The following is an 11,460-nucleotide window of genomic DNA, read 5'->3' on the forward strand; positions in this document are numbered from 1 at the left end:
CTTTCTCTCTCAGTCGATACTCCCCCTCCTCACCCTAAACTCTCTCCCAATTCCATGTAATCCTTGTTTTTCACTTCTCCTCCATTTCTCTCTTTTTGTTAATCTCTCTTCCCCCTTTCCGTTCTCTGCCGCTCATCTTTATCAAAATCCTGCCAAGTAATCGCCCACTCACTCTTCCCCATCAGGTAATATCTCTAGGGAAATCCCCAGATATCAAGGGCCCTTTAAGGTAAATCTCTGCTGGAATCGCCACCACTTTGAAATAATCGTTTTAATTCCACTCCAATCCCTCGGCGTGGATAGCGAGCTTCATCGTGGATAATGATAATAATGATGATGATAATGATTGTATGAAGTGATAGTGGTTGTTGTAGTAGTTGTAGTAGTAGTAGTTGTTGTTGCTGCAAGTTTAAAAAAAAATTTTGTAGAGTGTTCCCTTGGCTTTTAAACACGTAAAAATATTATTATTATCATTATTATTATTATTATTATTTTTATTATTATTATTATTAATAGTAGTAGTAGTAATAGTAAAGGGCTTTTTTAGTCTTTATTTGATTTGGCCTAACCACTCTAACAAACAAAACACTGTAGTAGTAGTAGTAGTAGTAGTAGTAGTAGTAGTAGTAGTAGTAACAGTAGTAGTAGTGTCAGTAACAGACAGAACAACGCACATACCACCTCAACTTATTTATAAAAGACACACACACACACACACACACACACACACACACACACACACACACACACACACACACACACACACACACACACACATATACACAGCACAACCCTTCACCCACTGTCGTAACTTCTCACCTTGACGAAGTAGAACACGTGTGTATTGTGGTACGTGACGGTGATGTCGAGGAGTAGAGAGTTATTGAAGACTGAGGTGAGAACGTCTCTGAAGATTGGGTTGGCGTGGTCTGTTGGGGTGACCATGGCGCGTCCTTCCACTGACGAAACCAGCAGACCCTCTCCAAAAGGTCCTGGCACTGTCGAGATCTCCACCTGGTGCGGGAGAAAGTGGATGGTTGGTTGACTGGCGGATGAATGCATTTTTTTTTTTATGTAGGAGGGGAACTGGAAAAGGACAACAAAAGGATGAAAAAAAAAGTCCATTGAAGTGACAGTCCCAAAACAAAGGTCAAAGGAATGGACGGATGAATGAATGGATAGCTGATGGACAGATGGATGAGATGGTGCGAGGAAAAGTAGAAAAGGAAGGAGGGAGAATAAGAAAGATAAGAAAAAAGGGAGAAATAAGGAATGAATCAAAGGAAGGAAAGTGTGTGGATGGAAGAAATGAACGAATAAATGGATGATTAAAAAAAAAAAACATAGGTGGATAATATAAGGGATGAGAGAATTGAGAGAGGGAAAAGCAGGGAATGGAGAGAGAGAGAGAGAGAGAGAGAGAGAGAGAGAGAGAGAGAGAGAGAGAGAGAGAGAGAGAGAGAGAGAGAGAGAGAGAGAGAGAGAGAGAGAGAGAGAGAGAGAGAGAGAGAGAGAGAGAGAGAGAGAGAGAGAGAGAGAGAGAGAGAGAGAGAGAGAGAGAGAGAGAGAGAGAGAGAGAGAGAGAATAATGGAAACAATGTGGAAAGCGAATGAGAGAAAGGATAAAAGGAGATAGAAGGGAGAGAGGAAGGGAGGAAGAGGGAAAGGGAGGGAAGAGGACGCGATTAAAACGAAGTAGTGATGTTTCCATGAAATGTGAATAATAACATGAACAAAAGGTATATAAAAAGGAGGGAGGGGAGGGAGAGAGGGAGGGGGAGGAAAGAGGCAGAGAGGGAAAGGCAGAGAGAATAAAGAACAGTTTCCATGAAGAGAGAGAGAGAGAGAGAGAGAGAGAGAGAGAGAGAGAGAGGAGAGAGAGAGAGAGAGAGAGAGAGAGAGAGAGAGAGAAGAGAGAGAGAGAGAGAGAGAGAGAGAGAGAGATGTAAACGCCAATTATGGAATAACCTGATGTTTTCATGAACGAAGAATAAAAAAAAAAAAGAAAACAATAAAAAAAAAATGAAAATAAGAAAAGCGAGGAGAAAAGAAAAAAAAAAAAAAAAAGAACAGGAGAAGAACGGGTGTGCTATCTTACCTGGTGATTCTGGGGCCAAAAGTCGTGACGGAGAAGCGTGGGCGTGAGGGTGGAGAGACGGGCGGTGGTGCGGGCGGCTTCTTCCAGGGTGAGCACCAAGCCGCTGACGCACCGGACACTCTTCACCTGCAGGAGGAGGAGGAGGAGGAGGAGGAGTTAGAAATAGAGGAATGTACGAAATTGAAAAGTAAGGAAAGGAAGGAGACCAGGACGAGGAAAATGTGAAAGAAGAGGACGGAATATAAGATGAAGGAGGAGGAGGAGGAGGAGGAGGAGGAGGAGGAGGAGGAGGCGGAGGAGGAGGAGGAGGAGGAGGAGGAGGAGGAGGAGGAGGAGGAGGAGGAGGAGAAGTTGGAAGGAGAAAGAAGGGGACGTAGGAAATTGCAAAAGTAAAGGAAGGATGGAGAGAGGACGAGAAAAATGTGAAAGAAGAGAAAAAAAAGAAGAGGACAGAATTTAAGAAAGAGGAGGATGAAGAAAAGAAGAAAACATAAAAATCCATCATTAATAAGAAAAAAAAAAAAAAATCACAATCATATCACCAACATCACAACCACTACCACCAACACCACCACCACAACAACAACAACAACCAGAATCACAACCACTCACTTGCCTCGGTGAAGGGCGAGGCGGCAGCACGCATGGGGAGGTTGGGCGTGCGTGTGAAGGCCTGCCAGAGTGTGGGCGGGGGTGGGCGTTTAGTGCTGGACGCCCACGCCAGCTGCGGGGCGAGGCTCTCCAGGTTATAACCGAGGCGCGACAGCCAAGCCTTGTAATCTGAACCAGAGAAAATGTGTCCTTTGTGAAGGGAGACAATGGTAAAGTGAGAGGCTGGAACTTGGCCCTCTACCCCTCATCCTCTTGTCCCCTCTCACTGGCTTCCACTTTCCTCCTCTTTCATCTTTTTCCCCGTTCTCTTATATTTCACTTCTTCTCTAAAAGAGTGATGGGATTTATTCCATTCCCTTTGTGAAATTGAGTAACGTTATTCTACAACTATTGCTACCACTACTACTACTACTACTACTACTACTACTACTACTACTACTACTACTAGTACCACTACTACTGCTACTACTTTTAAATGCTATTACTATTACTCATCTCACCGTAGTTCTTCCAGTGGGTGAGGTGAACGTTGATGGGGTCGTTGCCATTGAAGCGGTAAAGGGACAGCTTGGCGGGGTTCAGTAAGTTCTGCAATACATCCTCCCACGACGGTGACAGCCATTGACCTGCCACGAGAAGGTGCGTTAATAATCCCCCATATCAAGCGAATGCCCTCAAAGGCTCAAGAAGATTTCATGGGTGTATGTTTTCAATGTGGCAAAAGAGTTAGATTAATAAGAATAAGTTGGGTTAGGTTAAGTTAGAATAGGTTTGGTTAAAGTATCTTATCCACTTACCTATTAGTGGATCGTAAATCCGTCCACGAGGCATATGCACCAATTCCGTACGCGTCTCCAGTAAACCCACCGCAGTAATCCACAGGTAGGTAAAGATAAGGGTTCGAATCGTACATGATGTGGCCGTAAGGGGATCGCATCATCTCCCGCACTACTTCCCCGTACTGGTTGAACACCATCACCGGGGTTCCGCACTCGTCCGTCGCGATGTAGTATTTCTTCCGATAGACCTGTAAAGGGAGAACCGGGGTGGCGTTGTGATGGTTTGTTCCGCTAATAGAGTCTTCCTTGTTCTTATCTCTTTGTGGGAGTCTATTACTATTTATTATACTATTGCTCCAACTTAAACTGTTAAGATTAATCATCACTACTCTTTTATTTAACTCCAAGACAAAGACTTATCCTAGTTCTCCAAGGATTTGTCAGCCATTCATCGACTCCAGCATATAACAGCATAACTTCTAATCTCAAGTCTCCATCTGCTTCTCTCTTTTCTTTGGCTACCATTCTCCTAATGATATTCTCACACTCTTCCACCCCCTCCCCCTCACTAGGTTAATCAGACTCACCTGTGCGAAGATGATGTGCCCCCGGTCGTCATACACCAGCGTGATGAGGTTACCGTCACGTGGGCTGTAGATGTGGGTCACCTGATCCGGATGACGCTGGTCGGTATACAGGAACTGTGTCACATTCCCAAAGTTATCCTTGCGGGCCACCAGGCGGTCCTCGTGGTCGTACAGATAGCGAATGTTGAAACGACCTGACTTCGCGGCACGTACAAGAAGACCCCTTGCGTTGTAGTGGTAGGTCACTTCGCGAGCGTTCTGGACGATAGCCCCGCGGGAGTCATAGCGGTAGACCCCCTCACCGAACTTGACGATCCGATCCTGTGAGTCATACTTCATTGGGATCGTGTTGGTGGAGTAGGTGAGGGACAGCATGTTGCCATTGGTGTCATAGGAAAAGCTCCACGGCTCCTTGGCCTCCACACTGATGAGTTGACCGTCTGCATCGTAGGTGTAGTTCCGCGTGTTGGTGTATGGCTTGTTGTGGAAGTTTGGTGTGAAGGTCATGGTCTGATTGATCTTCCCGTCTGAGTTGTAGAAGATCTGCAGCTTGAACACTTCCCGGTTGTGGATGGTGACAGAGGATTGGGACACGTGCAGGTGGGAGTTCAGTTGCCGGGAGAAGATTGCAGTGCCATCATGGATCGTTGTCTCACTGTGTTCATTCCGCGTTACGGTAAAGCGGCCGATGCTTGAAGGTCCTCCAGTGATGGGGTTGTAGGCATACGTGAATGGCAGAAGGTTCTGGCCACCAATACGCCCGGCAAAGCTCGTCACTCTGAAGTTGGAATCATACTCATATGTAAACTTGACGTTGCTCAGTCCCGTTCTGGCGCCGTAGTCAATGCGGTGTTCTTGAAGCAGTCGACCGTCATAGAGCATATCCATCTTGTACTCCAACTCAACCTCCTCATGGGTGATCTCCGACAACAGACCGTCAGAACCGTATGCAAACTCAGTCTTTCCATCACCGGACACGATTTCCTTCAACTGCCCAGCCTCTGTGTAGGTGTAGAGAACCTTTGCGGACACGGCAGGGAAGGCAGTGAGAAGTAGGCGGCCTGCATGGTCCAGATACTGTCTATAGGAGTGCGTGGAGCCTGGCGGAGTATACGAGAAGACAAACCACCCGAAGGAAGGTTGGAGGGAGAAGAAGTGGGCGGATCCTGTAGGCGTGGTGATGTACTTGAGTCCTCCGCGTTCGTCGTAATGCAGGCGCCACAATCGACCAGATGGAAGGGTCATGGTGGCAGGCTGAGGGGTGGAGGCAGAGAAGAATTACTAAGAGAGAGACTTGAAATGTCTGATACTATGCAAGGTGGAGTAGACCACAGAGAAGAAAATGACGATAAAGATGAGGGAAGAAAAGAAGGAAAAGAAAACAAGAACATGATGACTCTAATTTATGAAGAAATAAGACAAGTATAACTTCAAAGAATAAAAAGAAGACAAAGAGGAAAATGACAACAAAGAAAAATAAAAATAAAGAGATGAAGAACAAGAAAACCTATGAGGGAATAGCAGAAAAACAAGAGAACAAAGCACATCAAACAAAGAGTAATATAAGCAGATGACGGAAGCCACAAGACCCTCAAGACATTACAAACTTTCTAAAAACATCCCAGTCTTTTCTCCACTTAATCTTGGGAGGGAATGGCGGTAACGAGCCTTTTCCTTTTCCTTTATTGGTCCTAAAATGACCCTCGTAATACAAAAATTGCCCTATACTTCACAGGACTGGAAAAAAATACAAGATAAAAGGGCTTCCTTCCCTTATACTTCATACAGCTGAAAAAAAAAGGCTTCCAACGAAAAAGGACCAAGCTCTGTTTAAATGTACAAAAATGAGGTCAATCTCCCTCCTTTGTCTTCTGTAAAAGGACACAAGTGGATACCCTTTTTTTCCCTTGTCCTTTCTTGCCACACTTGTCCAACTTCCCTTTCGTGGAACAATAAGATAAAAAATATATAAATAAATAAGTAAAAATAGAAAAAAAGAAAAAAAAAGAAAGGGTCCTGCCATCTCTCTCTCTCTCTCTACACAAACACACACACACACACACACGCACACACACACACAAAACTTGACCTAATACTATCCTTACATAACTCCAAAAATACGACCACTCCCTATTTACCTATCTACACTCACCAGATCACCCAAGGTACAGAGAGGTGCAGAGTGTACCTGGGTGTATTTGTGTGTACTTACCAAGCGGGTGTCGCCGAAGGTGTAGCGCGTGGTGTGGGCAGTGTGGGAGGAAACAGTGGACAGAAGACCGTGATCATCATATTCATAAGTTTCAACTGACCAGTCCCACTGTCGCGATTCCGTCCTACCGAACCTGCCGGGGGGAAAAAACGAAAGGTTGTAGTAGTAGTAGTAGTAGTAGTAGTAGTTGCAGTACTAGTGGTGGTGGTGGTAGTAGTAGTAGTAGTAGTAGTAGTAGTAATGGGGATGGTACGAATATAATTTGATACTGCTGCTTTGTCATTAGTAAGATTATTATGATTATTATATTATTGCTATAATAACAATAATAATAATAATAATAATAATAATAATAATAATAATAATAATAATAATAATAATAATAATAATAATAATAATAATAATTATTATCATTATTATTATTATTATTATTATTATTATTATTAGTAGTAGTAGTAGTAGCAGTAGTAGTTATTGTAGCACTTTTCTCGTTCTTGTTTTAATCATAAGCAAAACTTTCTCCTAGTTGTTGTCTTGGCATTATTACTGTTATTATTATCATTAATATTATAACCATTATTATCATTGTTATGCATAAGACAGCAATCATTCATCTTATTTTCCTTGCTATTATCTCCCTCAAGAGACCACGCAGCATCTCACAATACAGCATAAATAGGATTTTCACACTTAATGATAGAGCTTGTTGGGAGAGAGTGAGGACACGCAGGAGAGGGAGGAGAAGAAAAGGGGAAAATTAAGGGAGGAAGGGAGAGATAGAGGGAGGGAGGGAAAATTCTGTATTCCTTGAAATCAGAACATATTGTGGTTTCCTTTTTTTTTTTTTTGTGTGCGTGTGGGGAAGGGAGGGGAAAGGAGGGAGGTGTTTGCTTTCCTCCGCTCTCTCTCCCTCTCTCCTTCCTTCCTCCTCCTCTTCCATTCAAGCCTTCTCAGTCCCACTCATTGTACAAAGGACTTAGAGGGAGAACAGAGGATTAGAGAGAGAGAGAGAGAGAGAGAGAGAGAGAGAGAGAGAGAGAGAGAGAGAGAGAGAGAGAGAGAGAGAGAGAGAGAGAGAGAGAGAGAGAGAGAGAGAGAGAGACAGATTCTTTCCCATTTTCCTACGTATATCGATCTTCCTTCCTTTTCCTTTCTCTCTATTCCTCTTTTCTCTCCCTTCCTCCTTGTTTTCATCACGGCATTCATTATGAACTAAGTCGCCATGACAGAATACGACTAAGTTTGCCAATTAGATGCAAGTTCGTTCTTTGGGAGGTGCAAGAATCAGGTAAGGAGAGAGGGAGAGAGAGAAGTTGAAGGAGGAAGTATAGCAGAGGGGAGCGAAGGAGGGGAGTGGGGGTGTTGGTAATTAAATAGGGAGGGAGGAATATTTGATGATTGGGAAATAAAAAAAAAACTTCAGTCTTTATAATTTGAGTCTTAAAAAGTTACGCAAATTTTATTCATAATTCTCACTTTTTATTTCATAGATTTTCCAATTCTAGTAAATTAAGAGTATTTTTTTCAGGTTTATTCGATATTAATTTACTGTTGATTTATCTTATCCATCTTATCTTTTATCTCATTTTCCTAGTATGGAAAGAAAAGACATAAGAGAGAAGCTAGGAGTAAACTTACCTGTAATGAGAGGAAAAGACACAAAGCTGCCAATCTTACCCCTCTTACCTCTTACCATAATCTCCTGCTATAGAAACAGAAGATACAGGAAGATACAGGAATGATTCTTATACAAGGGAAGCTAGGAGTGAATTTACCTGTCATGGAAAGAAAAGGTGCACAGGTGTCAATCTTACCTGTCGTAGGTCACGTTGAGAGAGGACAGCCAGTTGCCCAGTGTGAGTGACGTCGGGTGCCCATTGTGATCATAGGTGAGGCGAAGCAGAGGGTTACTGGAGCCGTCTGTGAGTGACTCCGTGTGTGTGGTGCCGTCCCACGCCCTACGTAGCACCCTAGACCCGTTCACCTGCAGGAGGGAGAACAAAGGGCGTGGGATTACCAGAAGATTGTGGATGATTAAAAGTTAAAAAATGGTTTGTGTTTTCAGGTCCCTGGTGAGTGATGAGTGGAGGGTGAGGATTGAGAGAGGGAAGGCAAGCACCGGGGTCTTAACATTAATGAGTGTCCTTAGTGCGTGGCGCTGACTAGCAGGTAGACTCAACGCGAATGTCATTATATATAAACGTGAAAGCGGCTTAAGAAGTTATAATGATCAAACTCGGACGGAGAGAGAGAGAGAGAGAGAGAGAGAGAGAGAGAGAGAGAGAGAGAGAGAGAGAGAGAGAGAGAGAGAGAGAGAGAGAGAGAGAGAGAGAGAGAGTCATCACCTCATCACCACCACCACCACCATCATCATCACTTACCAGCAAGACAGTCTCCACAACACGCTCCTGACGGCGACGCTCCCCGACCCCATAGCTAATAGTGAGAGCGTTGGGGGGTCCTGGGGCCATGGCGACCTCGTAGCGGTGGACGGCGGGAAGGAGGCTGGCCTGGGTGGGTAGCGATACCTCAAGCAGGGGCGAGGAGGCCGTGGCGAGGGCGCGGGCATAGCCTCCCCAGGGAAGAGCTTGGCGCCAGGTACCATTGGCCCACACACGTAGGTCAGATGTTACTTCACCTGCGTAGGAGAGAAGGAGAGAGGTTACAGGAGGAGGAGGAGGAGGAGGAGGAGGAGGAGGAGGAGGAGGAGGAGGAGGAATGATCACACTCGAGTCATGCTACGGAATGTTCCCTGAAGTCTGAAAGGTTAATATCGAAGGTAAGTTGATTCCACCCTTACCTATTCTCCCATCTACCTGTCTATTCCCCCGCCCCCGCCCCGTCCCAGATGGGGCGACGAAACTCTCCGTTGTGAGCGCCTCTGATGCTCACCTTGTTATTAAACTATCACGCCAAGAGTATCAGTTTACAAGGGCTAGTGGGTCCTTGAGAGAGAGAGAGAGAGAGAGAGAGAGAGAGAGAGAGAGAGAGAGAGAGAGAGAGAGAGAGAGAGAGAGAGAGAGAGAGAGAGAGAGAGAGAGAGAGAGAGAGAGAGAGAGAGAGAGAGAGAGAGAGAGAGATTCCTGAACCTGGTACTTAAGGGAAAGCGTATTACAGGATAAGCTGCGTGTGTGATTAGCGTCAGAGAGAGAGAGAGAGAGAGAGAGAGAGAGAGAGAGAGAGAGAGAGAGAGAGAGAGAGAGAGAGAGAGAGAGAGAGAGAGAGAGATTCCTTAACTATAAGCTTTGCCTTTGTTATTTTTTATCCAACAAAAGTAAAAAAAAGTCAAATAAAAACGGAAAAAAGTTTAGGTGTACTAATCTCTCTCTCTCTCTCTCTCTCTCTCTCTCTCTCTCTCTCTCTCTCTCTCTCTCTCTCTCTGTTCTATAATTAAAGAAAATCTGAGGGAAAAAAAGAACATGGTGTGGGGGACAAAATACTCAGACAAGAAGAGATTTAATGAGGGAAGGTAATGAGAGTAATTAGTGAGTGTACATGATAAAGATGTGTGCGTGTGACCTTGCATGTACGTATTTTTTTGGGATTAGGGATGTTGATTACGTACATAGATCCTGCTTTACACTTAAATGTTTTTTTTCGCATTATTATCACTATTGCTGTTGTTGTTGTTGTTGTTGTTGTTGTTGTTGTTATTATTACACTAACACCTGTCGAGTGTCTTCAGCTTTAATTTCCACACCTGTTTCCTATTCATCTTATATATCTAATACATATACATACACTGTGTCTTAAATTCATATATAGCATTTTTTTTCTTCTATATTTTTTTCCCCATCTTCGAGGTTAATATTGTAGTTTAATTTATATTGCCTGTATTTATTTATTTTTTCCTCTCTTTAACTCTCTTTTTTTAATAACTTCATACTTTTTTTTTCCCAATACGCGGTTAGATTGTGTCTCTGTCTACGTAATTTCCATCCCTCAGGTTTCTTTCCGTTTCTCTTCTGGTTTTTCTCTACTTCACTGCTTCCTCTTCCTCTTTCCTCACATTCCACTCTCTGTTTTGTCTTTCTTTTCTTTCTTTCTTCCTCGGATGGTGATATTTTCAGCGGACGGTTTCTCTCTCTCTCTCTCTCTCTCTCTCTCTCTCTCTCTCTCTCTCTCTCTCTCTCTCTCTCTCTCTCTCTCTCTCTCTCTCTCTCTCTCTCTCTCATGCATTAATTTCTGATCATTTTACACCCAGCCACAAGACAAGCTGGAACTTTTCTTTATCACATCTTTATTGCGTTTTTTCTTGCTTCCTTCCTTCCTTCAATACTCGCAGTTGGTCCCACATATGTTGATCCCCCCTCCTCCTCTCTCTCTCTCTCTCTCTCTCTCTCTCTCTCTCTCTCTCTCTCTCTCTCTCTCTCTCTCTCTCTCTCTCTCTCTGGGTGAAGGATGAGCGAAGTTGTGACACTTATCAGTCATCCTCAATACGGCAAATTGAACCTGGAGGAGGAGGAGGAGGAGGAGGAGGAGGAGGAGGAGGAGGAGGAGGAGGAGGAGGAGGAGGAGGAGGAGGAAGAGGAAGAGGAAGAGGAAGAGGAAGAGGAAGAGGAGGACGAGGACTGGGAGAGAAATGAATGCAACGAGAGAAAAAACAGCAACTTTTAACACTACCACCACCCACTACTACCACCACCACCACCACCACCACCACCACCATCTCGCATCCCCTGGAAACTCGTCCCCTCTTCCCTTCGGTCCGCGGGATAACTCGTGGCCAGCGATTGCTTGTCCCATAAAACAAGCAGTAAAGATAGCTTATAAACTCCAATTGCATTCTTCAGGGAGATAAAACGGTGGAGGAGGCAACACCTAACCCTGGGGTCATAAGGGTGCTTTTCCTATGTACATTTCCTGCCCCTGTGGCCTTTAAAGTTTACAAAGGCTCTAAACATTTCCTAGGTTATTTAAGTCTGCCCTAAAAGCGGGTGAAGGTGCTAAGACGCCATCTTGCAACGTTCATTCTTCTCTCTGCCTTGAATTTTTTAGAGTTGTGATGGACAGACAGACAGACAGAGAGACAGACAGACAAACAGGCAGACAGACAGACAGACAGGAAGTAGCATACAGAATTCACAAAGCCAGAAATAGACATTCAAATAAACAAAAGAAATAGAGCCAGTACACACACACACACACACACACACACACACACACACACAC

The 11,460-nt window shown here is 44.2% G+C and overlaps 1 protein-coding gene across 1 annotated transcript in view; it reads right to left on the bottom strand.

Annotated features, from left to right (window-relative positions):
* Positions 1–11,460, bottom strand: part of LOC135090404 (teneurin-a-like) — a 336,834-nt gene that overhangs the window by 6,971 nt on the left and 318,403 nt on the right. The window contains 10 exon segments of the mRNA XM_063987158.1: positions 820–1,014; positions 2,099–2,250; positions 2,711–2,878; positions 3,211–3,336; positions 3,508–3,550; positions 3,552–3,737; positions 4,077–5,330; positions 6,289–6,421; positions 8,103–8,272; positions 8,670–8,926. Coding sequence (XP_063843228.1) covers positions 820–1,014; positions 2,099–2,250; positions 2,711–2,878; positions 3,211–3,336; positions 3,508–3,550; positions 3,552–3,737; positions 4,077–5,330; positions 6,289–6,421; positions 8,103–8,272; positions 8,670–8,926 — 2,684 coding nt within the window.

Source organism: Scylla paramamosain, chromosome 35 (assembly GCF_035594125.1).
Source record: "Scylla paramamosain isolate STU-SP2022 chromosome 35, ASM3559412v1, whole genome shotgun sequence".
Lineage (NCBI taxonomy): Eukaryota > Metazoa > Arthropoda > Malacostraca > Decapoda > Portunidae > Scylla > Scylla paramamosain.